Below are 26,948 nucleotides of genomic sequence, written 5' to 3' on the forward strand. Positions count from 1 at the left end.
ATTACTTCCCAATTCTTATTACTTCCAACGTGGATAAAAAAAAAACCTCCCTCATGATTGATGAATCCCACATTAGTTTTTAAAATAATCAACCACTGCACATTTATGAATGAGCATTAAGCGTAATAAATTTAAATACACGTCCGCTGAATACCAAACACACGGCGACACATAAATAAGCATGTTTTATAGAGAATATGCTTTTACGTTTTTAATGTATAATGAGGATAAATTAAAACTGAGGGGAACTTTATTGAGCCATATGTACATTATAATAAGTGCCAATGATAAGCTAGATAAAGGCCACGAGGCCCAAGAGCCCAGGTAGTGAAAAATAATTAAGAAACAAGGAAATCCCAAACTCCCTACTGATTTATTAATTCCGACTCGATTAAAAAAAAACCACTGTATATATTCATCAATCGGCATAATAAATTCAAGTACACGTCCATTCTATGCCTGTATTTAGATACACTCCCGACTTTAACTCGTGTGATAGACAGAAGAGTCAACAGCGATCGTGTGACATATTTATTATGTGCAGACACAAGTGTCTGTGAATTGTTTTGTCAAGAGAAGAGGGGGGGGGGGGGGGGGGTCACGGTGCACGTGTGCTGTGTTTTCACTTGTCTGTTCTTATGTCAGTCGGTAAGGCTGTCTATTAAAGGAAAGGAAGTTGATCATTTTAAGTGTTGAACAACGCATCAAGTAAGTTAATAAGATAGCGTTATAATATTTCTCAGTAGATTTAAAACTGTTTCCTTCAGGCTGTTTGCTGAAATAATAAATATTACAACCATCTTTGAAAAAAATGCCCTATTAAATAAATGGTTAAGGCATTTTTCGGGGGATATAGCGCAGTGATGTTGCATTTATCAAATAGAATATCAAATCAATTTCTTGAAACCATTAATGTTTAACCTGTTTTCTCTAGTCGCATACCAGTTATTTTCTAGTTGCATACCAGTTGTTTTCTAGTTGCATACCAGTTATTTTCAAGTTGTATTCCAGTTATTTTCTTGTCACACACCAGTTATTTTAAAGTTGCATACCAGTTGCTTTTCTTGTTGCATACCATTTTTTTCTAGTTGCATAGGACCAGTTATAACATACATTTTTTACATGATTATTTCTGTAATTTTATTTTATACATTGTCCTTTTTTTATGTCAATAATATCCAATTTCACTACACCCATAAACCTTAATCAACAGCCTCAAAAAGAAAAGAAATAAATTGGATGTTCAAATAATTAGCCATTACATTTAATTTTAACTTGGATATAATTTAAGTCATAGAAACATCATTGTGTAAAGAAAACTAATTTTTGATCAGAGCTCTTCTTTCAAGGAGATAAATATAACCTAAAAATAGCCACGGCCATTCAGCCCTCTTAATTAAGCACTGGGTCCATCCCCTTCTCCTTTAAATTTCAATCCCGCTTTCCTTTCCTTTAACTTTCAAGGAGATGAATATAATCTAAAAATGACCACGGCCATTCAGTCCTATTAAGCATTGGGTCCATCCCCTCCTCCCTTTAAATTGTACGGTGTCATTAAGTTATCTGGATTCCTTGTCAAGGACACACTACTTTATATAAGTGTAGACACAGGAAGATTTCAACCTCCGATGAACAAGTGCCCACTCTTGCATTGAAATGTATACATAGGATGCAATATGCGTTACAATTACAAATATTGTATCTAAAGAGAATGCGTAGATGGGGATTATTTTATGAATACAGTTGACTGGAGCATATTATGTTCATATCAATGAAGCCACCCCCCCCCCCCACCCCCTCCATGTGGTGCTAACTGTTGGTGGTTGGTGATTGAAAGGAGGACACATTTTAAACATTGAGTTAATTCAAGAGTAATTAAGATTTGAATTTATTCCGTAGTTTGACTTAGTCACAGGAACATTGCAGAAGCGCAAGCATATTGATTTCAAACAAGGACTTCTATTTACACCCACTTATAATAACCAGTATAATTTCTCTTCTATTCCTTACGATGATCAAATAATATATGTAACTTTGAGCCGATTATAATTTACAACTAGGGCATATATATTAATCAAATCGTATGATTATTTGGATAGTGACAAAAACTGCATATAATTATTGTATAGAAAAAATTTAACCACACTATATATTTTACGTAGATTGTCTTTGGTGAATTTTAAACAATATGATGCTAAATAGCATGAACACTGGTATACACTTCATAGCTACATTAGGGACATATATGTCTTATTGACAACATAAACACAGAAAGATAAGCAACTATAATGTTTTTGTAAATGTATTTTAAATGTAAACATAAGCACTCGTATTAATGTTTGAATTTGTGTGTTGTCACTGTATCAAACTACGAATACAAAACATAAAATCAAACCACCCCCCCCCCCCCAAAAAAAATACAATGATCTAATATCTTGATTCTTCGGAAATTAACAAAAACCAGAGAGATCCGAATGTCAATATGGTGTGTAAAGTGAAGCAAGTAACAAACATTATATGGTTTTAGTTTTGTCCAAAAGACATTTTATAAAATCGTTTCGTAGAGTTTCTGCATTCCAATTTTATGAGAAGGTTTCTGTGCTGATCATTTTAAGGGGGGGGGGGGGGGTAATAGTGTTTGCAAGAGGGATTTCGAAGTCTCATTAATGTAAATTTACTTACTGAAATTCATAAATTTGAATTTTCAGGACCCCTTCCTCAACCCCCCCCCCCCCCCACTCCCTCTTAATTTACGCATTGTTGTTGTAAGATGGTGATTCTACATATTTTTCAACACAAGCTTATCTTATAAAAGAGATAGGTGAGCTATTGTTGTAGCCATTTTTACACAAAAAGCAGATTTTTTTCTCTGTAGACAATAATGCAGGGAGAGGGGTTTCTCAATATGGAAAAATTAAAGTGCAGTTTTATTGGAGTTATTAGAAAATCGTCATATTTTTTGTGTGAACTATAAAATGGTCCATACAGTTGTCGCAATGGTTAATATGTGTGATTGTGCGAGGATTTAAGGTATCACACCATTAATTGTTTTCACTATATAACACTATAGAGAAAAAATTGATTCGTAAAAATCAGTTTTTAATTCTGTTGACTATATTTTTGAAAGAAATGGGGTTTTTGTCACTTATCTTATCAGCTAGCTGTGATCGACAGAAGCCGTTCACAAAATTAACGTGGACAAATGTACGTGGAGTAAATGACAGTCCTCCTTCTTATAAATAATGGGTTCCATTTTGTGTAATTCTTTAACTAGGTTAAACCAGTAAGAAAAATAGAGCCCTTTTTTAATTTTCAAATAGCCAAATAAAAATAGACAGATGTGTCAACATGACATAATTCTGTTGGATTATGACTGACTAAATAGAATCAATGTGCCGTAACCAACGAACGTAAAGCATGGAAAAAGTGACCATTTATTCTTCGGACAGGTACTTAGAGGTTTAAATACCTACCCAATAATAGTCAGCACTGACCTACAAGTGTTATCTTTAAAAGTAGGGCATGTCCCAGGTAAATACCTCAGGTAAATATAAACAAATGTTTCGTCGGGTGTAAAGGAGAGGACGGGATAACAAGGAATTTTTAAGACGGCTGAATGGTCGTGGCCATTCTTAGACTTTAATAATCTCCTTAATAAGAAGACCTCTAAATAAAAATAAAGGGAAAAGTTAAATTTTAAAGCTTAAATATTTGAATTGTTTTCTACGGTTTGATAGTCTATGATAAAAAAAATATCAATTTTTTTAGATTAATCTGATGTGCAATTTTTTAACCATCAAACCTTTTTAAATTTGATTAGTGAATAGTCAAATAATATAAATGTTAATGGTGGCATAAGTGTTTTGATCTTGTCAGTGTCTAAACATATGCATTTATTTTTTTTAAAGATAAATCATTGATGCGCGTACATGATAATTGATTGTGATTTGATAGTGATGTAGTTATTGGAATCTTCTTCATTAATTCCATTTTCATTCGGCTTCTTTAATTCTACATTTAGATTATATCTGATAAAATAGCAACAGGATTATTTCTTAAACACCAAACACAATCTTAGAATAATTTTCTTAACTAACTTACTTAAATTTCATGAGTTTTTAAATCGAAATATAGAGGTTTGCACTGTCTTGGTAATTAATTTAGAACCTTTTTGCAAACAAGTGAATAAGTCGAGAGTTAAAATACAAAAAAAACATAGAAAATAACATTATATGTATAGAACATTCCTAGTAAACTAGACCTTCGCAATACCCCACAACCCCCCCCCCCCCCCAAAAAAAAAAAAAAAAAAAAAAAGAGAGATAAAGTAGATCAGTATCGTCTTAAGATGGTCATGACAGCGTCAAAACAGGTTACCTGAAATATAATGGTCCAAAGGTAAACTTGAAAATAAATCTTCTTTTAAGGTCCTCTGATATTAAAGATTTATTTGCCAACCCTTTGTTTTAAATGGGCAGCAAAACGATGAGAGGGTCGGACGGACCCATTGCGGTGTTTTATGTTCCCATCTTATCTATAGATAAATAAGTATATGATTGATTGTGTTATATGGTAATTCATATTAATCCAATCCTCTCTCTCTCTCTCTCTCTCTCTCTCTCTCTCTCTCTCTCTCTCTCTCTCTCTCAATGTTTTTTGTATACTTACAAAATACACCTGGGTCATTATCAAAATATGCAGCCTTTTGTGTCAGTGTCAATTTAAAGGGGGAAAAATAATGTTCTGTGTAATATATACAGTACCATTGGATTTTATAAACTTAAACATATATTGTTGAACAAATAAATCGACAAGTTTACTGCTTAAAGTATAAAACAAAATTTATTTGTTATGAGATTTCAGTGAATTTATGTTGTCATTAAATTTTTCCAACGTCTTTAACCTACAATATCTTCAATACTATTGATGTTTTATTTCAAACATCACCGTTTATTTTCAAAACAACATTCATATTTTAATTTCTGCTATGCTCCTTAACAAGTTCTCTTTTAAAAACAATGAATTTGATGAGATATATGCTTGTACAAAAAAATTTTGTCATTGGTGTTACAAGGCAAATTATATACAAATATCTTAAAATACATCAAGTAAATAATATTGTACTACAGTTGGAATCCCCCAGATCATAGTGACATCATTCCCTGCTACTAAAAAGATAAATGTATCAGTGATGACATCATTGTGATAGAAAATATGGCAGAAAATGTTAGTATGCTCCGAAAAATACAATGTAAACTGTGTCAGTGGGATAATGTGCTATTTAAGGTTTTCTATTATGAAAGAACAAACAAGTTTTTCACAAAAATGATGAATGTTTATCACATTATAACATAGGCTATGTAGCTTTGTGTAGTATCTGTTCTCTTGGGTCATACTGCTACATTTACTATGGATACATCAGTGGTATAACGGTCAGTGGTGCAACCAAAAATTGTTGTTACACCACTGAAAAAACTGTTACACCACATGACATTATTTAATTATTTTACTTTTTCTTCCATTTCATTTATATTTTGAGCATTTTGAACAATTGTTATTTATCAATTTTACAAGTTAGACACTGTCACAATAAAGAAAGCTTGACTATTTAATTGCAATTGTGTTTTCTTAATCTGGAAAATGAGACCTGTTACACCATTGACATTATTTGAAACACCATTGACATTTTGTATGCTCTAATTATGTTAAAGATAAAAGTAAAAACAAATTTATTCTAATAAAGAAATGAAATTATCCACATTTTATTTTTATTAAAAAGTCAAACTTTTTAATGACTTATAGTGTATTATAAGATATGTTATTCCACTGACATTTCACATTCCCTATTATGTTATACTACAATCTTTCAAATGCTTAAAGGTAACAAATGCTAGCTGAGCTTCAACAAACATATATAGACAAACAGAAAGTGTATATGCGTTTTGGAGAAAATTGGAGAAAATTCAATTTGAATGTCCAAAATGTATGATTGATATGAGCTGGTATAGTATTGACGATGTTGTTTGTGAGATTGATCATGAGGCAAAGAAAGTTCGAACTCAGTTCAAGGTGGATAAAAGTGTGTGGATGCCAATAGTAAAAAAATATAACATCAAAGAATGAGTGAATTCATGTAAAAAAAACATCTACATGCAATTTTTCCGTCAGTGGTGTTACACTGATTATAAGTGGTGTAACAGTGTGTCTATCTTCAGATTATGAAAGAATGAGGCACGAAAACTTTTATTTAAGATCAAATTTATCACGTTTCAAATGCAGTCAAAAATAGAAATTAGTTTATTTTACAAAATTTAATCCGCTTATCTCTTATTTATTATCGCTAGGTCAGTGGTGTAACTTTTTGTCAGTGGTAAAACATAATAATCAGTGGTGTAACATGTACATTTTTCTCCAAATAAAATTAACTGACAATAATACATGTATATTTGAAAACACCAGTGCATATATAATAATGTCTTTTATGCTCCATTGAAAGAAAAATCCAGTTGTGTTCTTTTTAATGCTCAAATTAAAAATTTGTTGAGTAACATCAAGACTTTGTCTCAAATGTAATGTTGGTCACTATGTAAATGTGTCAAATATTTTCTGTTATCTAATTCTAATAACTTTAAATGAATTTTGTTGATATAAACTTTATGTCCATCATTTTAAAAGAATCATTTTATTTTATTTAAGAATTTTTTCCTATACTATATACCTGTTACACCACTGACAAAATGTTCACAGTTCATTAAATTACGGTCTAATTATCAACCAAATGGTAGATTCCAATGTTTGCAAATTTTTAGATGTTATACTTCATTGTTTGTTAAATGTGTGTTTTGCAATCAAAGTAATTTTTTCAGCAATAATTTTCTCATGTTTTTCATTTTTCAAAAGTCTGCATATTTTGATAATGACCCACCTACCAAAATTTTTTTTCGAATTTTTATTACATTCTCTCTCTCTCTCTCTCTCTCTCTCTCTCTCTCTCTCTCTCTCTCTCTCTCTCTCTCTCTCTCTCTCTCTCTCTCTCTCTCTCTCTCTCTCTCTCTGACCAGATACCGAGAAATAAAGACTTGGCGAGATTTCGTTCTTTATCTTCTTGTTGTAGCAGAGTGACCTATATATATTGACCTTAACAAGGAAGTAGAACCGTCATTACGATTTTGCAATATCCGGAAAAAAAATTTCAACTCATGGGTTTTAAAGAATGTTTGTAGTAGGGATATACATGTACCTGTATACAAATAAAGAAATTCTTTGGAACCAGACACGGGTAAGTAATTTATATGATACTTTACAAGATTCTATAAGAATGAACTAAAAAAAAGATTTGACTTACTTAAGTATGCAATACTTTACAGTCTTTGTTTCTTTAAATATTAATCTTTTAATATTTTGGAGCTCACTTGAGTTTCAGATAAAGCGCAACTTTTGAGATCAAAAACTGTTTAATACGAATTTGAAAATATTGTTTTATTTTTTTTTTCCCATATTCATATTAAATATCATCTTTTTTTTTTCAAACAAGTGAATACTTTTTAAATTCATATAAACGTGCTCTTTAATGATATATATCATAATTTGAATTTTAAAAAAAAGATGCAAACACTTGTATACAATGTTCATCTAAATATGTTCAAATCGTGGTTCTGAGATCAATAAAGGCTTCAAACTTGGATACAAAGTTATATTTCATATGTATGTATTTATTGTTGAATATTCGTGAGATTATTTATAACACTTCAAGACAAAGAATCTGATTTACAAGTTAAATAAGTATTTGGTCACACTGAAACAAAGGGATTTTAAATGGGGTTTTGATAGGAAAATGCGGGGGGACTCAGGAAAACCCAAGGGGGTATTTGGGATTTAGAAACACAGGAATGTTTCAGACTCGAAAGTGTTTACCTCATGATTCAACAAGTGTGGTCAAGTTTGGGAGATAACACTTGAGCGAAGAATGTGTTTTTATTCACCTTACATTATACAATAATGACGTATTTAATGAAGACTAAATCAAATATTTAAATAAAATAGTAATTTAATAACAAAAAATATAGTGCTAAAAGCGGAGTAAAAATGTTCGTAACATGTTAAAGTAATTCAATCAATAAACTGATGTCACATTTTTTACCCAATTAAGATATTGTCACTTCTTTGTTATTACTACTGTTAAAATATGTCCTATGTTTTTTTCTGATTAAATTTTACGTATTTTTTGATAGACAATTTCCGTGCTATAAAACTAACTGCTCAATTTTCGAGCAGTTCAACTCCATCCTAAGTCAACAAAAAGGTTATAATACCTACGTTTTAATACATGTGTTGCATAATATCATCTTACAAACTATACCTCAGCATACCTGTGCACCCGTTCTTTTAATTAATATTTCTGTTATGTATTCTATTTATTGATATAAATATCATTATTTATTATTATTATCACGTTTGTTATGATCTATGATTAATACGAATTTTTTATCTTCTTACTCATTTCTTTTTCTATATTTTACCAATTACGATTTCTTTCGTTTAAACAATATGAAGTTCAAAATTTATAATAGGTTGTTGTTAATTGGAAGGGGCGGCGGTTTTTTTTTTTTGGGGGGGGGGGGGGTGGCGGGGGGTTGGGGGGGTTGGTGGGGGTTTTTTTTTGGGGGGGGGATGGGGGCGGGGGTTGGTGGGTTTTTTCTGGGGGCGGGGGCTTTGTTGTTTCGGTTTTTGTTTGTTTGTATGTTTGGGTTTGTTGGGTGTTTTTTTTGTTCTATGTTTACATTGTTGCGCCTTTTTTACTATACCCCGAAAAATTTGCTAGCCACTTTTCAGAATGCTATCACACGTTGACGTCAATGTTTGTTTTCTGTAATTTAATTAGCTAAGTTTCTCTAACCCTAAAGAGTTCCACAACAATGACGTTAGTTATTGATAAATTTAGCTACAAGTTCTTCATAATTACATTTTTAGTAATTCGTTAAAGGGGTATGTGCATCCATCTCGTACATTTGAGGATAAGAATGTAAACATTTCTGGAACTGGGTTGTTTCTGTCCAAAACTGGCAAAAATGTTGTCAAAAGATATAACAGCAATAAATATGAAGTCCTACATGTCATTTTGTTTGAAAAGTATGCAAATCGGAATAATCTTATATCGTTTATATGTACCACGTGGACTTTGATTGACAGGTGCTGAAAATTACAAGATCCTCGTCCGACTACGGTCATCATGGTATGCGAGGTTAAAGGGAATTTCTAAACGGAACACATCCTCACTTAATCGATAATTTATAAATGGTTTACCAATTTCGGTTCATTTTAAAATGAACAGACATAAATATGTCAAATAACCCCTCAAGGGGCTTCATTTACAAAAATGAATTTAGGTTGTACCAACTTCTATGATAAACACGAAAAATAGATGCTTACAAAATAATAACTGTGATTATTTTAAAAGCTCTGAACAGTCATTACCTGGGAGAAGTAGAAAAGACATATTTTAATCAACAAACGTGTCCAAGAGAATCTTTGCGAGCCCTGCATGAGTTTTGTTTACAGTAAATACGCATGCGTAATAGTATAGAAAGCTAAACCCTGTAACACGTTGCGATGTAAATATGTGATAGGTGATACGTAATTATTAATTTTGATGAAATAATTAGATTTATTTCGTGGAGAACTTTTTAATTTTCTGAAAGTTTATACATTCATGAATGGTACAAAAATACCGAAGCCGATCGGAAAATATTTTCAAGTCGTTTTTTGACAAGATGCGCCATACTGTCTCTTTAATACTAAAATGCGATTTTTACTTCTAAATTTATCCTCAGCTAAATATATACATTATAACAGAAGTTACTTAATATAAATTTTAGGGGGACGCTTTACCGACTTACATGAGAGTACAAATATATTTACAGCAAGTACGTAATGATTTTAGGAGTTCTAGGTTCTTTTATCAAACCCTTACCATATGGCTCAGGTTTATTAAAAGAGTGGTAACATAAATAGTCATCGGCGTATATTGTATGTACATATGTGTTGTACATAACACTACAAATATATCAATCCAATGGTATAAGTTTCAAATTATAATATATATTTATACTAATAATGTATTCTTTTACACGTAGACAATTTTTATTGTTCAGAAAATGAACATAACGGTATTATATAAACTATTAAATCAAAACAATGGGTGCAAACCCAGGGGTTCTAACGGAATCTCTATACTTATGTATATTTTCAATCATATCTTTGTTAACCTCATCACGCTGATATTACACTTGAAAATGTAAACACTTGTCGCTACGAATAAATGAATTACTTACTTATATTCAATATATTTATATTTTCGGAATGATTTAAAATTAACAATAACCAGCAATTTGACAATTTTTTTCCAAACAGTTAGATTTTGATGTTCGTGCTGTTCGAAAGAACTACCCTTGTCACACAAAGGAAGAAAACAAAATATCATCTTCATACACGCATATTGAATGGATTTTGAAATTGTTTTTAATTAATATACACAGAAGTAATAAATATGTATACTATATTTTTAAAAGTTCTTTTATAAACACTGATCTTATTTAATTGCAGTTATGATGGATTTGCGTCAACGCATCGTTTGGATTTTTCAAATTGTGTTCACGGTTTCTGGGGGAGTAGATTCGTTTACCTGTTCATCAAACCCAAACTGTAACTGTTATAACCAATCTGGAATTCTATTTGCCAATTGTGCCCACCGGGATTTGACTGAAGCGCCATTATTCAGTGATGACGTAACCGGAATCATTCTCGCACACAACGAGATTTCAAAGTTCCCGACTCTTCTTCCTAAGAATATCATATATCTAGATTTATCAGATAATTTGATTGACAGAATTGATCAAAAGTCAATTGTTAACTATACACATTTAAGTAATCTCAGTGTATCTGCCAATTCCCTGCAGTCAATTGAATTGGATTCGTTCGTTAACTCTAAAAGTTTGGTTCATCTAGATGTATCAATGAACCAGGAACTCACTTTAGAAGTATTGGCCAACATATCACGTGATCTTAGATATTCCACGTCTATCCGTGTTCTAAACTTGGAAAGTCTACAGTGCACGTACGGAGTGAGTTTCATCATTCGGAAATACCACATCGCAGATTTGAGGAACACTCATTTAGAGGAACTAAATCTAGCGTCCAACCGTATCAACAGTTTGGAACTCGGGGTTCTATCAGCATTGCCAAAGTCATTAAAACACCTTAACATAGCCAACAACGTTCTGAGTTTTGGATTTTATCTTGCTGAATTTGGAAGCTTGGAGAACATTGTTATTTTTAATGTTAGTTTTCAGTCCTATTTTCATCAACTACAAGTAAAGCATTTCTTCGTCAGGTGCAACGATACACGTAATCGACAAATATGCAAATCTGACAGGTCACATGACCATCTTAGAGGTATGGATGTAATGCCATGGAACCAATTCTCATTAGCCCGACGTAAAAACGTCAGCATATACCTTCCGCCTAAGTTAGAAGTTCTGTACTTCCACGATAATCTGTACAAACTGACTCTCGAAGATTTTACATTTAAAACTGTGGGTCCTTCATCTGTGACTCATTTATACTTGCAAAACAACATCATCTATGAGCTGAATGGCCCTATTTTAGGATTAGACAGTGTCAAATACATTGATTTGTCCAACAATTTCTGCAATTTTATCTCTGACCGTTTCTTTGATGGAATCCATAATGCAACATACCTTGATTTATCCCAGAATGCCATAGGAGAAGTTCTTGAAAACGACGCCAAAGGGATAATTTTTCGAAATCTGTTCAAATTGAGAACCCTAAACTTAACACGGAATCGAATAGTAAGACTTCCACCCGCCATTTTTCGGAATCTCAATCAGTTAGAAATACTAAACCTTAGTTACAACTCTCTAAGCGAATTTACTTTACCCCTTGAAAATATGAAACAACTTAATCACCTGGACCTTTCCAACAATCAAATACAGTTCCTGGATGAAAAAACGCGAAACACAATTGATTCTCTATCAACGAAGAAGAAAATAAACGTTAACATGAGACGGAACAGACTTTTGTGTAACTGTGAACAACTTAAGTTTTTAAAATGGATGCGTCAATCTGAGAATGTCAAATTTGTGCATTTTGACGAGTATTTTTGTACATACATAAATTCGTCAAGGGTTAATTTTACAGATGTTGACACGATACTCCAACTCATGGAGAAGCAATGTGCGTCATACATTTTAACGATCGTGATTATGACGTCATTAATTATAGTCGTCCTGACAACTACTCTCGGACGCATTCTTTATAGATACCGGTGGAAACTTCGGTATATGTATTACGTAGCAAGAGAAAAATACCGAGATAATGTTAAGAGGCCAGAAGGCACAGATGACAGTTCTTTTTATTTCGATGCTTTTGTGTCATATGCAGATAAAGACAGACATTTTGTGATCAAACTCGTACAGCAACTTGAAAAAGATCATAATCTAAAACTGTGTATACACCATCGTGATTTTATTCCTGGAACGGGTATTGCTGATAACATCACTAACGCAATTCATTACAGCAGACGAACGGTGACTATTATGACGTCACACTTCTTGAATTCCTATTGGTGCATGTTTGAATTAAACATGGCGCGAATGGAAGCAGTATATTCTAGAGATGGTGAAAATGTTCTATTTTTAGTGGTCTTAGAAAAACTGGCAATTGCAAAGCTTCCGTTTTCTTTTATGGACCTTATCGAAAACAGATCGTATTTGGAGTTTCCAGATAACGAGGACAATGATGAGGTTGCAGCTTTTCGCTCGAAACTTGGAGCAACGTTGAAATCTCGTGAGAGTGATATTAGAATGCTATCTCTGAATTCAACTCCAATAGAATAACGAGTAAGATAAGGGCCTCTTAACGTACATGTACAATGATATATCTAGCGCAGTGTGTATAGAGAAGCGAGTGATACATGTAAGGCAGTTCTCAAAATGGCCGATGTTCATGGAGATTACGCCACTATCAAGTTTAGATCAGGTGTTTAGAAAATAAAACATTGTTATGTACGTGCTTTGATGTTATTTTGTTAGATATATTTTGGTTTGATATTGTTTGGTTTAAGAGAGAGTTTTTTCATATTTTTTTCTATTTATAATTTCAGGGAATTTTAAAACAACCAGACAGTATTACTAAGTGATATTATCAAACCATCAATTAAAACTAATTTGACTATAATTTTTAAAGCAATGTCAGGTGATAATTATTTTTGTTCCGATACAAATTATTCATGAGTATAAAAATAGGACATACAAAAATAGGACACATATTTCTATTCTTAGAATAGTAAATGTGCATAGAAAATGTTTATTCCAAATACAACTTCAATAATGAGATACAATGTAATTGATTGCTCTAAAGTATATATTGGCTAGCCTGAACTCTTTTTACTTTCTTAAATACCAACTTATTTTGTTTCTTTTATCGATGCATTTAATGTGAACTACTTTGCACAACTATTACCCCATTATCAAATTATAAAGACGTCAAAATTGACAAAAACGCAAATATACTAGAAACAGTATATTTTAGTATTTTAATTGTCACTTAAATCTGGTAATGAGTTAAAGAAACGCTTTCTTGTGTCCTTTGTTTCGTAATAAAATTTCTATTCCTTTTTTCATAAGAAATAACAATTAAAAGTGAGAGTACTGACAATTTGAAACATCGTCTTACTTAGTGTTCTAACTTTTAATCTAGAAGGTATATTCGGGGACCATGGTTGTTGAATTTGATATTCTGAAATAAGATAACGTTATAATGCAGTATTCTTCTTTTTTCATCTTTTACTATCAGATAAATTCTATGTAAGAACCAAAATTTGGTGGCCACGCATAGTCACGGATTTTCTTTATACTTGACACTTTGATAGACTTCGGTAAGTATAAAAAACCCAACACCATTTGTTTGTTGCTATGTGGTCCCGTTGCCAAGGTAACCGAGGGCAAAGATGTAAAAATGGCATTTTAATGCTTATTTGAGAACATATTGTGAGTAATGTGCAGACCTTGGGGTTTCCAGGGTAAAATATATTATTAAAAATGGTTGTCATTTTTCAAAAGAAAGAGAAAAATTCATGGAGAAACGCATATTTTTAGAGCGTTTCCATGGTTACTAAACAGAAAGTCTTTTGGTAAACACTATTATGATTGTGCAATTAAAAAAATAAATATGAAAATTGAGAACCGTTGCTATGGTAACAAGCTTAAAAATAAGGAAAATTATAATATTTTAAGGCATCTTTTAATCGATATTATTCATTTATAATGAATACATATTTAAAATCAAATGGTAAGAAAAAAAAAGTATATCCTATACTTAAACGATACTTGAACAAAATCTGAAAATTTCCAATAATAACTGCCGTTGCTATGGACTTTTCAAAAAGTCAGAATTTTTGTGTGATTTTTTACGCAATTTAATTTTCCATAGCAACAACACCTCTCTGTTGCATAACAAAGGTTTTTATGATGTATAATGAAAATTTAGATACATTTTTACAAGTTCCAACTATAACAATTGCAAATAAATTCTAAAATCAGGAATGAAAGCATATCAAAATAATATCTCAGTTTTTCTTAATTTTTGGTCTTGTTGCCATAGCAACGGATGTCAATTTTCATGATAAAATATATATTGCATGCACATTGATATGGATGTAAAAATTTAACAGTTTCCCATTTGGACTTATTAAAAAACCGCAGAAAACTGATTTCAAAAATTTGTAACGGTTTCCATGGTAACATTTTAAAAGTGTTGGTTTCTCCATCAATTTTCTTATATAATAAAATAATTGAAAATAGGACAAAGGTTATTTTATGTATTTGATAGTTTACATTAGTGGGCAAAACCTTCTAATATGGCTTCAAAGTAGGTAAGTTTTGCTTTTTTCCCATTTTTAGCCTCGATTACCATTGCAACGGTTATCCCCAGCAACCAACTTTTAGTGGTTTTTGCGTTTTGCACCTAGGTGTGTCCATGTATGAAATATAAGGAAAATTGGTGACTATGCGTGGCCAGTCCCTTTTATAAATCATTGATTATTACATAGAATTGATCTTAAATAGCATTCTCTACTTCCTTACTTGTAAAAAATATATACTGAGGAATCATTCTTACTTGAAGGGGTCAATGTTCGTCTACTGCCAAATGTTTCCTTGTTCATGGGGATATAATATCGTTGGTAAAAAATTCGGGATAATTTTGATAAATTTTAAGCCAATGCTTGTATTATTCATAAGGATGAAAATTTGTGGTCAAGGGTTACTCACGAAGCAACGAACACCCCCCTCCCCAACGAACAATGATGATTTAACTGTATATAATTTTTGTTTATCTTGATAATTTTTTTTTCTTTTTTATGCTCATTTAATCCAACATATATCATATTTCTAAAAAGTAATGAGCGTTCCCATTATTTGTTTTTATTATTTTCTCCAGCTAAGTGCCATGTCGTTTTTGACCCGACATTTCGTTACCAAATTGCAAAAGAGGAGAAATAACTCGGGAAAATGTCAAACAAATGTTTCGATTCATTTTTTTTCTCTATTTCCTTTTCATAACATGTTATAAAGGAATGAACTTGTTCACGTCGATAACTAAGCGAATTCGTTTATCTGAGTTTTGTTGGGTTTGGTTTAATTTCAAAGAAATATTTTTGAACGATGACATTTAACAGAATTTAGTTGTCAATATCTGAAAATGGAGAAAACCTTTTCCAGATGCAAACCGTGAAATGTAACAAAATTAATTGTACTATTAGGAAATGTAAATAACAAAATAAAGTTTATTGAAAATTAGTTGGAGGTTTTATGTATGTTTTTTGTATTATGGGTATTTTACTTTAGCGCCTTAATTTGAACACAACAACTTCAGTTAACCTTGTAGGACCAGTATTTGACAATTTGAATGGCATTAAGGTAAACTCAACCTGTTTTTATGTTTTAAAGGTATCCTCAATATTTGTTTTATACTAATTTCTAAAGATTTTGTTGATGAGGAGATCTACTACATTACCTAAAATGAAATATCTAATAGCATAAAAAACAATAAAATAATCGACAATCTCTTTTTTGGTAAGCTTTATGATTGGGCAAAGAGTTTTCCTCAAATCTCGATATCGGGTGAATATATCCAGTTAAAATAACTTCGACAAACTCATTTTGTGTTAAGGTTATATCACTTTCTAAAAGTAGGTAAAAATATAATGTAGTGAAAAAAGAAATTCATTAGATATATGTTTAATAATTTGTTGATTCTGTTTCCCAATTTCTATACCTTCAACAAAACATCTAATCAGATAAGGTATTTCCTGCTTGCAAACTTCCCATTGTATTGTCTGCATTTCATTTACCCTTTTCTTGTAGCACTGTGGCTTCATTGTTATGTGTGGGGCAGCAATTTCCTTGGATGAAGTGGACATGAATTTCGATGATATGTAATTATGTCGACAGTGACCTTATCAAGTGCGATCTGGTATTAGAATTTGCACTTTGATGAACTTTTAATTTCATGGATCAATTTAACATCGAAGTCAAAGAAAATAGTTATTAAACAAATATTGATCAACATAAGAGCATACGTGACACATTGATAAAACCATCGGATGTACTTAGATGTATATTTTTGTTTATCTTTTTTTTTATATATGTAATAAGTTCTCGTTGTAGTGTGTAGTCCAGTTTTACCTGCAACTAAACGCACTTTAAAGGACATAGCAACAATTTGATTTAGAATATATATTTTCTTTTCATGCTCTATTATTACAATGGTTTATAATGGTATTTTATGTCATCAAAAACTCTACCTGTTCATTGAACAGCAGAGCTCACATTTTCTAAAACAAAGCTCATACATGTATTATGTTTATATTTACACATTGATGAAGTATATGGTTTAAAACAAATTTGAATTTGATACACATTATAAACCATTTATTTACGTTTATAATGAACAAGAAATAAAATAAAAACATTTTTTATAATATCTTAAATATACCAGACAGGACAGTATATTTGACCGATATCAATAATAACAAAGTATGAGCTTCGATTACATAAAAAATTCTGCGCTTTGCATTATTTCTTAAAAATTTTCACCTGAATATTGTATAAAATGTACAATAATTCAACAAAACATTCTTAACATTACAATTTGCTGAGACAAAACTGTGTAGCTCGAATCCTGACCATGTCACTGGGACTATTTTTCAAATGTTTTAAGCTTTGCAATTGTAAGGAAAATCAAATTTAATTTCTCCAGCACTTACATTGACATATGTGTCTGAAATATTATTTTCAGAGAATTTTTTGATTAATGATTATGTACTTGTCCGGCCGAGATCTCAAAAAACCATTTATTCATTTTTATGCTAGTCTAATGGAAGTGAAATAGGTCTTCCGCGCAGCACGTGTAAAGAATGAATCCCCCTGGGTGCGTGTTTAGCTGTGTTAAGAGGGATTGTTGGTCGTGGCCTGGTGGTTGATCTGTTGACCACTAAGCTCTTTAAGGTTGTATGGGGCACCTATCAATATTAACGTGGATCAAAGATCATTATATATGAAATACATTCAACGGTTTAGAGTTTTCAAATCTTACAATATGTAACAAAAATCTTGTATGGGGCACCTATTGATATTAACGTGGATCAAAGATCATTATATATGAAATACATTCAACGGTTTAGAGTTTTCAAATCTTACAATATGTAACAAAAATGTTGTATGGGGCACCTATTGATATTAATGTGGATCAAAGATCATTATATATGAAATACATTAACGGTTTAGAGTTTTCAAATCTTACAATATGTAACAAAAATATAACTTTTAAAATTATTTTGAAAGGTGAAAGGTTTTAAAATTGCTACCCGGATTCGAATTCATGATTTTCAGATTCAAAGTGATTTAACAAAACCATTGCGCCAGGCTATTTGGTGAGACTTTTTGGATAGAGACCTTTTATACAATTACATTTGCTTTTATTGTTTATTTCAATTATTAGTACGTCACAATATGGAGATGGCGAATACTATCTTAATCTCCTATTCGTTATGCGGAGTCATTCTGAAATTTTTTTTATATGCTTGAATACATCCAATCAACTGAAATATAAAATCCATTTGATGTCGCCGACACTTTTCTTGAACATTATTCATTTTCATTACTCTTTAAATTTGAAACATTTTTCTTTGATGACACCGGAGTAATGCACTCAGAACAAACTCGAGTAAATAACCGGTCAAATATCTGAACTTATTTCTGTCTATAATTGAATAGTCTACACTGATACAGAAAATTTTTATTCTGATTTTGAAAAAAAAAGTTTGATAAGGAACATTTAATTTATAATAAAATGTTTTCCGCCCAAAAAATCGAGGTCGAAATTAAAACGAGCTAGTGAAGAAGTGAGTGCCCATTTGACCAAAATCTCTCAACATTTATGAAAACAGCTGTTCCTACGCGATTAGCAAGTAGCTATAAGATGATTTCATTGTCCCAGATTTTGTTTCGAATACCACATTGGAATAAATGTTTAATTTTTGAAAGCCAGCCCCTTTTCCTACTCTAAACGCATTTTTTGTTTTACTGTCGAGGAATATAAATGTTGAAAGCTACTACACTCAAGGGCATTTTGTCAACATTAAGTTTGTATGGAACACAGAAGAATATAACGATAAATCAATATTTAAAGGATTATTTTACGAGAAATTGCTCAATAAGGAGTTTTCTATAGTGAAGAAATGTTTGACTAACCATGCATTGATATATGCCCGTGGTATTATGTACTTTAGAAGGAAAATGCACTAAATAGGCTACACTTCAAAATTGATTTTAAAGTGACAAACTAAATTACTCTGCATTCAGAAATCATTTTTATAAAGATGTCTTTCTCTATTTGTCTTTTCTATCTGATTGGCCGTCTACAACAGGAAGTGAATAGCCATTAGGCAATATTTTATAAGCATTCAAATGATGAGGTAACAAGAACGTCAAAAAAAGGATTAAGAGTTATTGGGAAGCAAAATGAAGGTAAGAAACGTATTGATTTGTAATTCGATTTTTGGATATTTATTCATAAGTATATTGAGAAGATTAAAAAACGTCGGGCGTGATCAAATCCACCAAAGTTCGTAGCATTAATGATCGATTTGATCACGCCCGACTGTATCGGATTACCTCATTATATTCAACGAATGATTCCTTATTAATTATATTCTCAAAAATATTCAGCAATTGTACGCTTAAATTTTAAAATAATCGTCAATGAAATGTATTGGACTATACACTACAAAATTATTTTGTAGTATTATCTCAGAAAAAGACTCAGGAAATGTAAATGATACCTAGATAAGTAACATTTTGCCTCTGTCCGTCGCCGTGTGCAATGGGTCGTCCGTTAAAAATGTTACATTTATAGCAAGAAAATAATATCTAATCAATGAGATTGATCGTTACAATTGATTTTTGTGCTATGCTGATCTAAGACAAGAGCTCGTCCTCATCCTCTCCCGTCTATTTCTATATTGATGTCTATAAAAATAAGCATTTTTGGAAAGTTTTCTCCTCTTCAACATTGATGGGAGAAAAACAATTCACGTGGTTATGATGTGTATGATATCTGTTGCCAAAAGTATTTTGTATTGAGCCATTAAACTATTTTAAAATTTACCTTAAATCTAATAACATATTAATAATGTGTAGTAGTTTAGATGACATTATCATTTGTAGTTCTGAAATAACAATGCTGCATGTGTGCTAAATCCGGCAATGACAATTACCTGCGAGTTTACGATATCAGTTAACTCAATTATGTAAATCTGGCCTCTCTGCCATTTTTAAATCACCCCATTCTCAATTTTAATTCTCACTTTAGATTTTTGTGAATTGCATTGACCTTAAGATAGGGTCAAAAGACTTACGATGGGGTCTACAAAGTTAATGAGAAAGTTTAACAAACTAGATCTTTTCTTACGTTTTTTTAAAACTATTTTTGAGGGGTATTCAAATTCATCTTTACATATCTTCTTTGGTATGTGAATATGAATTAAGCAAAATTTTTTATGACTCTGAGAATACTGCATAAGTAATCCATGTTTTCTAACGGTTACTCCTCTGATTGAAAATGCCGAAATTTTGTTACCTTGGATAACAAATATCTCGATCTCAAATATAGAAATACATATATGAAGCAAAGCAAACTACAGGATGATTGTCTATCTGATTGGCCGTCTAAAACAGGAAGTGAATACCCCATTATGCAATATTTAATAAGCCTTCAAATTATTGAGTAACAGAAACGATTCAACTAGGATTAAGAATTATTGGGAAGCAAAATGAAGGGAAGAAACGCCTTCAAATAAAATTTGTAAATCGATTTTTTGGAGAATTATTCTTCAGGAATAAAGAGCCATTTTTAAGTAAATACAGTCGGGCGTGATCAAATCCACCAAAGTCCGTAAACTTTATGATCGATTTGATCCCGCCCGACCGTATAGGATTAACCCATTATATTCAACGAATAATTCCTTATTAATTATATTCACAAAAATATTCAGCAATTGTACTTTACAACTTTAGAATAATCGTCAATGAAATGTATTGGACTATAAATTACAAAATCAATTTGTAGTTTTATCTCAGAAAAAGACACAGGAAATGTAAATTATACCTAATTAAGTAACATTTTGCCCCTGTCCTCTGTCTGTCGCCGTGTGCAATGGGTCGTCCGTTAAAAATGTTACATTTATAGCAAGAAAACAATATCTAATCAATGAGATTGATCGTTACAATTGGTTTTTGTGCTATGCTGATTTCAGACAAGAGCTCCCCCTCATCCTCTCCCGTCTATTTTTATATTGATGTCTCTAAAAATGAACATTTTTTGAAAGTTTTCTTCTGTTCAACATTGATGGGAGAAAAACAATTTACATAGTTATGATGCTTATATTGTCTGTGACCAGAACTATTATGTATTAAGCCATTAAGTTATTTAAAAAGATACCTTTAATCTAATAATATTCAATCAACCCCATTTAGATTATATGCATTAGAAAAATAATGTGTAGTAGTTTAGATGACATTATCATTTGTAGTTCTGAAATAACAATGCCGCGTGTGTGCTAAATCCGGCAATGACATATATCTGCAGGGTTTGATACCAGTTAAGTCCATTATGTAAATCTGGCCTCGTCGCCATTTTTAAATCACCCCATTCTCAATTTTAATTCTTATTATAGGTTTTTGTGAATAACATTGACATTAAGATAGGGTTTCAGACTTAATGTAGGGTCTACAAAGTTATTGTGAAAGTTTAACAAACTAGATCTTTTCTCACGTTTTTTAAAATATTTTTTGGGGGTATTCAAATTTATCTTTACATATCTTCTTTGGTATGTGAATATGAATTACGCAAATTTGTTTTATGAAAAACATATATAATATGCATGTATTTTTTTTATAATATAATATATATACGATTTATATTAAAAAAAGACAACGAATCGCATGAACAAAAAATAAGTAATCATAAGAATAACGAAGTACTGGTATTTAAGACGGGAAAGTTTGATATGTTGATAATTTTGCTATCGTAACCATAAGAATAAACTTTTAGTGGTAATTGTTTTTTGAAAAATACGTTTTTAATTTAACCAAATATGTTATGATTTCAAAACATGCTAATAATAATGGGAGAAAAAGAGAGGGGGCATGGAACAAAAGACGACATATGGAAAAAAAATACATAAACACAATTATTGAGAAAATGGTGTTTACTTAGATACTAGGAAACTTGATAGGGAAAACGGAGGTTGCTAAGAGCAAGCTCAATGCATTTTTTTGCAGGAAACATTTGTCTTAAATGTACATATATAATAAGCATTCTGAGAATACTGCATAAGTAATCAATGTTTCCTAACGGTTACTCCTCTGATTGAGAATGCCGAAAATTTGTGCCCTTGGATATTAAATATCCCCCATCTCAAGTGAAGAAATGTATATTTATAAAGCAAAGCAAACCAGAGAATGAAACGCTACCATTTAGTCAACTGAATGATAACTGAATGGTTTGGAAAGGTGACTGAATGGCACATGTATGTCATTCAGTCGCTTTTCAGTTACGTTTTAGTTACATTTCAGTTTACTTTATGGAACAGATTCATCCTGTGTTAACATTGACGTCTAAATATTAGAAATGCGATCAGGTGTCATATGTATGAGTAAGCACACCCTGCCTAACGGTTAAACATGCAGTGTGATAATTGTCATGATCGCAAGAAAAGGAAGAAACCGTACCAAGTTTAGATTAATGATCAATTTGAGATATGACACCTTTGCCATTACGTATTCGCTGGTAGAGATTTGTGAAAAAAATGTATTGTTATGCACAATTTCTTTACTTCCGTCTTGTGTATCCCAAATCAAATGAAATATTTAACGAGGCCGAGTACAGATCGAGTACGCAGGCTTTTGCGCAACGTTTCATTTGTATTGTGACGTCATCTTTTTACTTTTACTTGGTTGACGCCATGGCGTGATATTTTCACCTGCAGATATTCAGCGAAATTTGTTGAAACTCGTTTGATGCTTAATATTGATATTATATTGTGGTGTTAACATAAATGTCTCGAGGTATAAGATATATTTGGGTTAAGGTCGAATACGTGAAGAGGGTTCAGCAAGCCTAGTTCTCTGTCACGTTTTCTAAAGCAGCCTTAAAATATCTTAATTCATATATTTCAAGACATTAACCATGTATTTATATTAACGACCCCTAATATGTGATGTTATATATCCATTTATTACTTAGATATGTCTAAATGTTTTAATAATACTATGAAGATCACCATTTCCGCCTTTGTCAAATAAAAAAAATGCCATTATCTGAAAAAGCTGGGAAATTGGGCATACAAAAAACATCTTTGATAAGACCCCTGAAACAAACCAGGAGGTAAAAAGGGTTTTTTTCATTTGACCATTTGATGCCTTTTAGCAATACCTTTAATAAGTGGAAGATTGATACATTTATTTCAAACAAAATCCCGTAAGGTCCTATGTTAAAAATTAACAAATGTCTTTTTCTTATCCTAAAATAATAATTTTATCACTAGAAATCCATGTAAAAAATGTCATTCAAAAATCCAGAGGAGAACATATTAGACCCGGCTTCGGTAAACTTCTTTTCTAATATTTAACAGCCCAAACCCAATAACGAGCCCGATTGTAATAATGCAACAAAAACTGCCGATAAAATGTACAACAACAACACTTTTCACTATTTTACAGAACTTATCTGTTTGTAAAATATAATATAAGTGACGAAACAAGTAATGCTAGATATTGTTACTGACCATATACTAGCCTCGCTCAATCACTGACTCTGATAATCAACGTGATCTTTAAAATAATTGGAATGTAAAAAAAAACTTGATCGAAATCATGTAGGCCAGATGCTACAATAGTGTAAACATGATCTGGTGTTTGACATTTTGAAGCTATTTAGTAAATGTCATATTGGTCTTCAAATGCATAAAGAAGAACGTGTGGAAAGTTGAAGTGGGACAGACAGACGGACAGACTGATGAACGCAGAGGACGTCTAGGTCCACTTGGTGAAACCAGTAGGGGCTTACAAACTAAATTACAATGAGGTTGATCCCCCACCGCCTTTTAGGAGTATATACAAATTTAAAGAGAAAAACACTAAATAAACACCAAAATCGAAATTACAGTAGCCGCCCCTTTGCAGATAAGGATTTTCATATATTGCATTTTTTTTCTTTATTCCTGATTTGTTTTGGTTGGGTTTTTATTGTTTTTGTTTTTTTTTTTTTTGTTCGGTTATAGTTTTTTTTTGTCGGAGAATTTTAGACGAATCTGCCCCACCCCTCACTTTCAGAACCTTTAATACATGCTTAGAAAGTGTATGTCATATTCTATTACCAGATGTATTTTTTTTTACTTTTAGCAAATGTTGTATCTCCTACATCCAGTACTTTGGGTACTACCGATGGTGGTTCTAATGCTTACAGAAAAAGAAACCTTCAAGTGTTCATCAAACCACAACTGCACCTGCTATAAACGTGAAGATTCTGGAATTGTCTTTGCAGACTGTTCAAACCTGAAACTACAATCTGCGCCATTATTCAATGATGAGGTAACCGGGATAATTCTCACACATAACAACATTTCAGAATTTCCGGTTTCTCTTCCGCAGAATATTCGGTACCTTGATATATCAAGGAACGCTATAGAAACTATAAACGAAACGTCGTTATCAAACTACAAGGCCTTACACAATATCAGTCTCTCCGCCAATAGACTAAAGTCCATCGAACTAGGATCCTTTTTAAATTCAAGATATCTTACCCATCTGGATGTTTCTAATAATCAGGAACTGACTCTTGAAGTTTTGGTTAATATTTCACATGACATTAGTTATTCCACGTCAATTCGTGTTCTAAACTTGGAAAGTGTTCAATGCACGTATGGTGTGAGTTTCATAATTTGGAAATACCACATTTCGGATTTAAAGACCACTCAACTGGAGCAGCTTAACTTAGCTTCCAACCGTATAAACAGCTTGGAATTTGGAGTATTATCAACATTACCAAAATCCCTAAAACATCTTAACTTAGCTAACAATGTTCTGAGTTTTGGATTTTATATTTTAGAATTTGGAAGTTTGCATAGCTTGATCACTATGAATGTTAGTTTTCAATCTAAATTCCACCAACTTAAATACAAGGACTTTTTCAATGTATGTAATGATTCACGTACACGACAAATAGGTAATTATGGGAGTTCACATTCAATTGTTACAGATTCAAACAAAACAAAAATAAGTCTTGTTTCGTCTACTGTCCGTCTATACATTCCACCTAGCTTGGAAATCTTTTACTTTCACGATAACATGTATAAAATGACTCTTGAGAAATTCGCCTTCTCATCAAAAGGCCCACCAAAGATTACGCATCTGTATTTTCAAAACAACATCATTTATCAGTTAAATGGTCCAATTTCGGGCGCAAACAGTGTCCGATATATGGATTTATCGAACAATTTCTGCAATATCATCTCTGATTATTTTTTTGACGACCTTAAAAATCTGTCTTACCTTGATTTATCCCAGAACGTTTTAGGAAAAGTTTTAGAAGATGACAACAGTGGGAACACTTTTCGAAATCTTGTCAATTTGACAACTTTGAACTTAAGAAGCAACCGAATCTTTCGACTGCCTCCAGCCATTTTTCGTAATCTCAATCAACTTGAAACTCTTGTTATAAGTGATAACTCTTTAAGTGAGTTTTCTGTACCAATAGGAAACATGCAACGCCTAAAGCGACTTGACCTCTCAAATAATCAGTTATTATTCTTGGATGAAAAAACACGAAATGCAATCGATTCCTTGTCACGAAAGAAAATATTACACGTGAATGTAACAGGTAATAGATTAGCATGTATTTGTGAGCAATTGGAATTCTTAAAATGGATGGCTAAATCTAAAAATGTGAAGTTCATGCAATTTGATGATTATCTTTGTACCTTTAGGAATTCTTTTAAAGCTAATTTTTCAGGTATTGACAACTTGGTTCAAGTTATGGAAAAACATTGTGCCTCATACATAGTTACTATTGTAATACTGACGTCATTGATATTTATCACCTTGACAACAATCTTTGGTCGCATTCTTTATAGATACAGATGGAAACTTAGGTATATGTACTACGTAGCAAGGGAAAAATATCGAGATAATGTTGAAAATTTAGATGGGACGACTGGCAGCTCGTTTCATTTTGATGCCTTTGTATCATATGCCGAGAAAGACAGACGTTTTGTGATTAAACTCGTGAAGCAGCTCGAAAAAGAGCACAATCTGAAACTGTGTATACACCATCGTGACTTTATTCCTGGAACAGGTATTGCTGAAAACATCACTAACGCCATTCATAACAGCAGACGAACTGTGACTATTATGACGTCACACTTTTTGGATTCCTATTTGTGCATGTTCGAGTTAAATATGGCACGCATGGAGGCTATTTATTCTCGAAACGGTGAAAATATTCTAATTTTAGTGGTCTTAGAAAAACTTGCAATTGCAAATCTTCCATTTTCTTTTATTGATCTCATTGAAAGCAATTCTTACCAAGAGTTTCCAGAAAACGGGGATGATAGTGAAGAATCAGCTTTCCGCTTGAAGCTTGCTGCAACGTTAAAGTCCCGTGAAGGCGACTTTAGGACCTCATCTTCGAATGGAGCTGCATGAGATTAAACAAGTATTCGGTTTAAGGAAATGACTGGCATGTAATATTGATTAATGGTCAGCTCTGTTAATGTAATGTAATGCAACTTAAAGCATTTAGATATATGCAATAATCATTATAAATAAGATATATTGCACCGTTTTGTTGATTTTCGAAATAGCTAGGCATAAATGACTTTTACTTTAAAGAGGTTCGATCCTCTTATTTTGTGTAGCCATTTTGTGTCACCTCTAGTCTGGAAATTCTGTGTCATATATGAATTCTACTTGTAAATTCCTTTTTTACAATGCTAAATAAACTATATTGAATAAAATAGTGAAGGAAAAATTCCATATTTAGAGAGTTTAGTAAGGGACTTTATTTTGTGGCGGAAGGTTTTTAAGAAGAAAATGAACATTTTTCATTACTCAGTTGTTTTAGAGTACCGTCATTTTGGCTTTCTTATTTTTCGTGCACACCAAATTTCCAGAGAGTTCATGCATTGGTTTATCTTCGTGTTGTTTCAAAAACATATTTCAACAATATTTCAATATTTCTATCGACATATATTGGCATGTTTAAGTGATATTTCATAGAAGTAAAGAAAAAATCAACTCCAATTTTCCCCT

General features: G+C 31.9%; 2 protein-coding genes across 3 annotated transcripts; both read left to right on the forward strand.

The window, feature by feature from the left end:
- Nucleotides 1-591: 591 nt before the first annotated feature.
- Nucleotides 592-15,875, forward strand: LOC128173230 (toll-like receptor 4). 2 transcript variants are annotated; one of them, XM_052838949.1, is made up of 3 exons: nucleotides 627-708; nucleotides 7,115-7,279; nucleotides 10,603-15,875. In XM_052838949.1, the coding sequence occupies exon 3, from the start codon at nucleotides 10,605-10,607 to the stop codon at nucleotides 12,912-12,914; it is 2,310 nt and encodes a 769-aa protein (XP_052694909.1). In that variant the 5' UTR covers nucleotides 627-708; nucleotides 7,115-7,279; nucleotides 10,603-10,604; the 3' UTR covers nucleotides 12,915-15,875. The 2 variants fall into 2 exon arrangements, with proteins under 2 accessions (XP_052694910.1, XP_052694909.1); XM_052838950.1 differs by lacking the exon at nucleotides 7,115-7,279 and having other exon boundaries at nucleotides 592-708.
- Nucleotides 15,876-18,869: 2,994 nt separating this feature from the next.
- Nucleotides 18,870-26,473, forward strand: LOC128170433 (toll-like receptor 4). The gene is made up of 2 exons (XM_052836201.1): nucleotides 18,870-19,106; nucleotides 24,042-26,473. Exons 1-2 carry the CDS (start codon nucleotides 19,101-19,103, stop codon nucleotides 26,340-26,342), a joined length of 2,307 nt encoding a protein of 768 aa, XP_052692161.1. The 5' UTR covers nucleotides 18,870-19,100; the 3' UTR covers nucleotides 26,343-26,473.
- The last annotated feature ends 475 nt before the right edge of the window (nucleotides 26,474-26,948 follow it).

Source organism: Crassostrea angulata, chromosome 2 (genome assembly GCF_025612915.1).
Source record: "Crassostrea angulata isolate pt1a10 chromosome 2, ASM2561291v2, whole genome shotgun sequence".
Lineage (NCBI taxonomy): Eukaryota > Metazoa > Mollusca > Bivalvia > Ostreida > Ostreidae > Magallana > Magallana angulata.

What these genes read in the sequence shown, in the direction of transcription:
- LOC128173230 (XM_052838950.1), top strand. Translation starts at nt 10,605, where the DNA reads ATGATGGATTTGCGTCAACGCATCGTTTGGATTTTTCAAATTGTGTTC.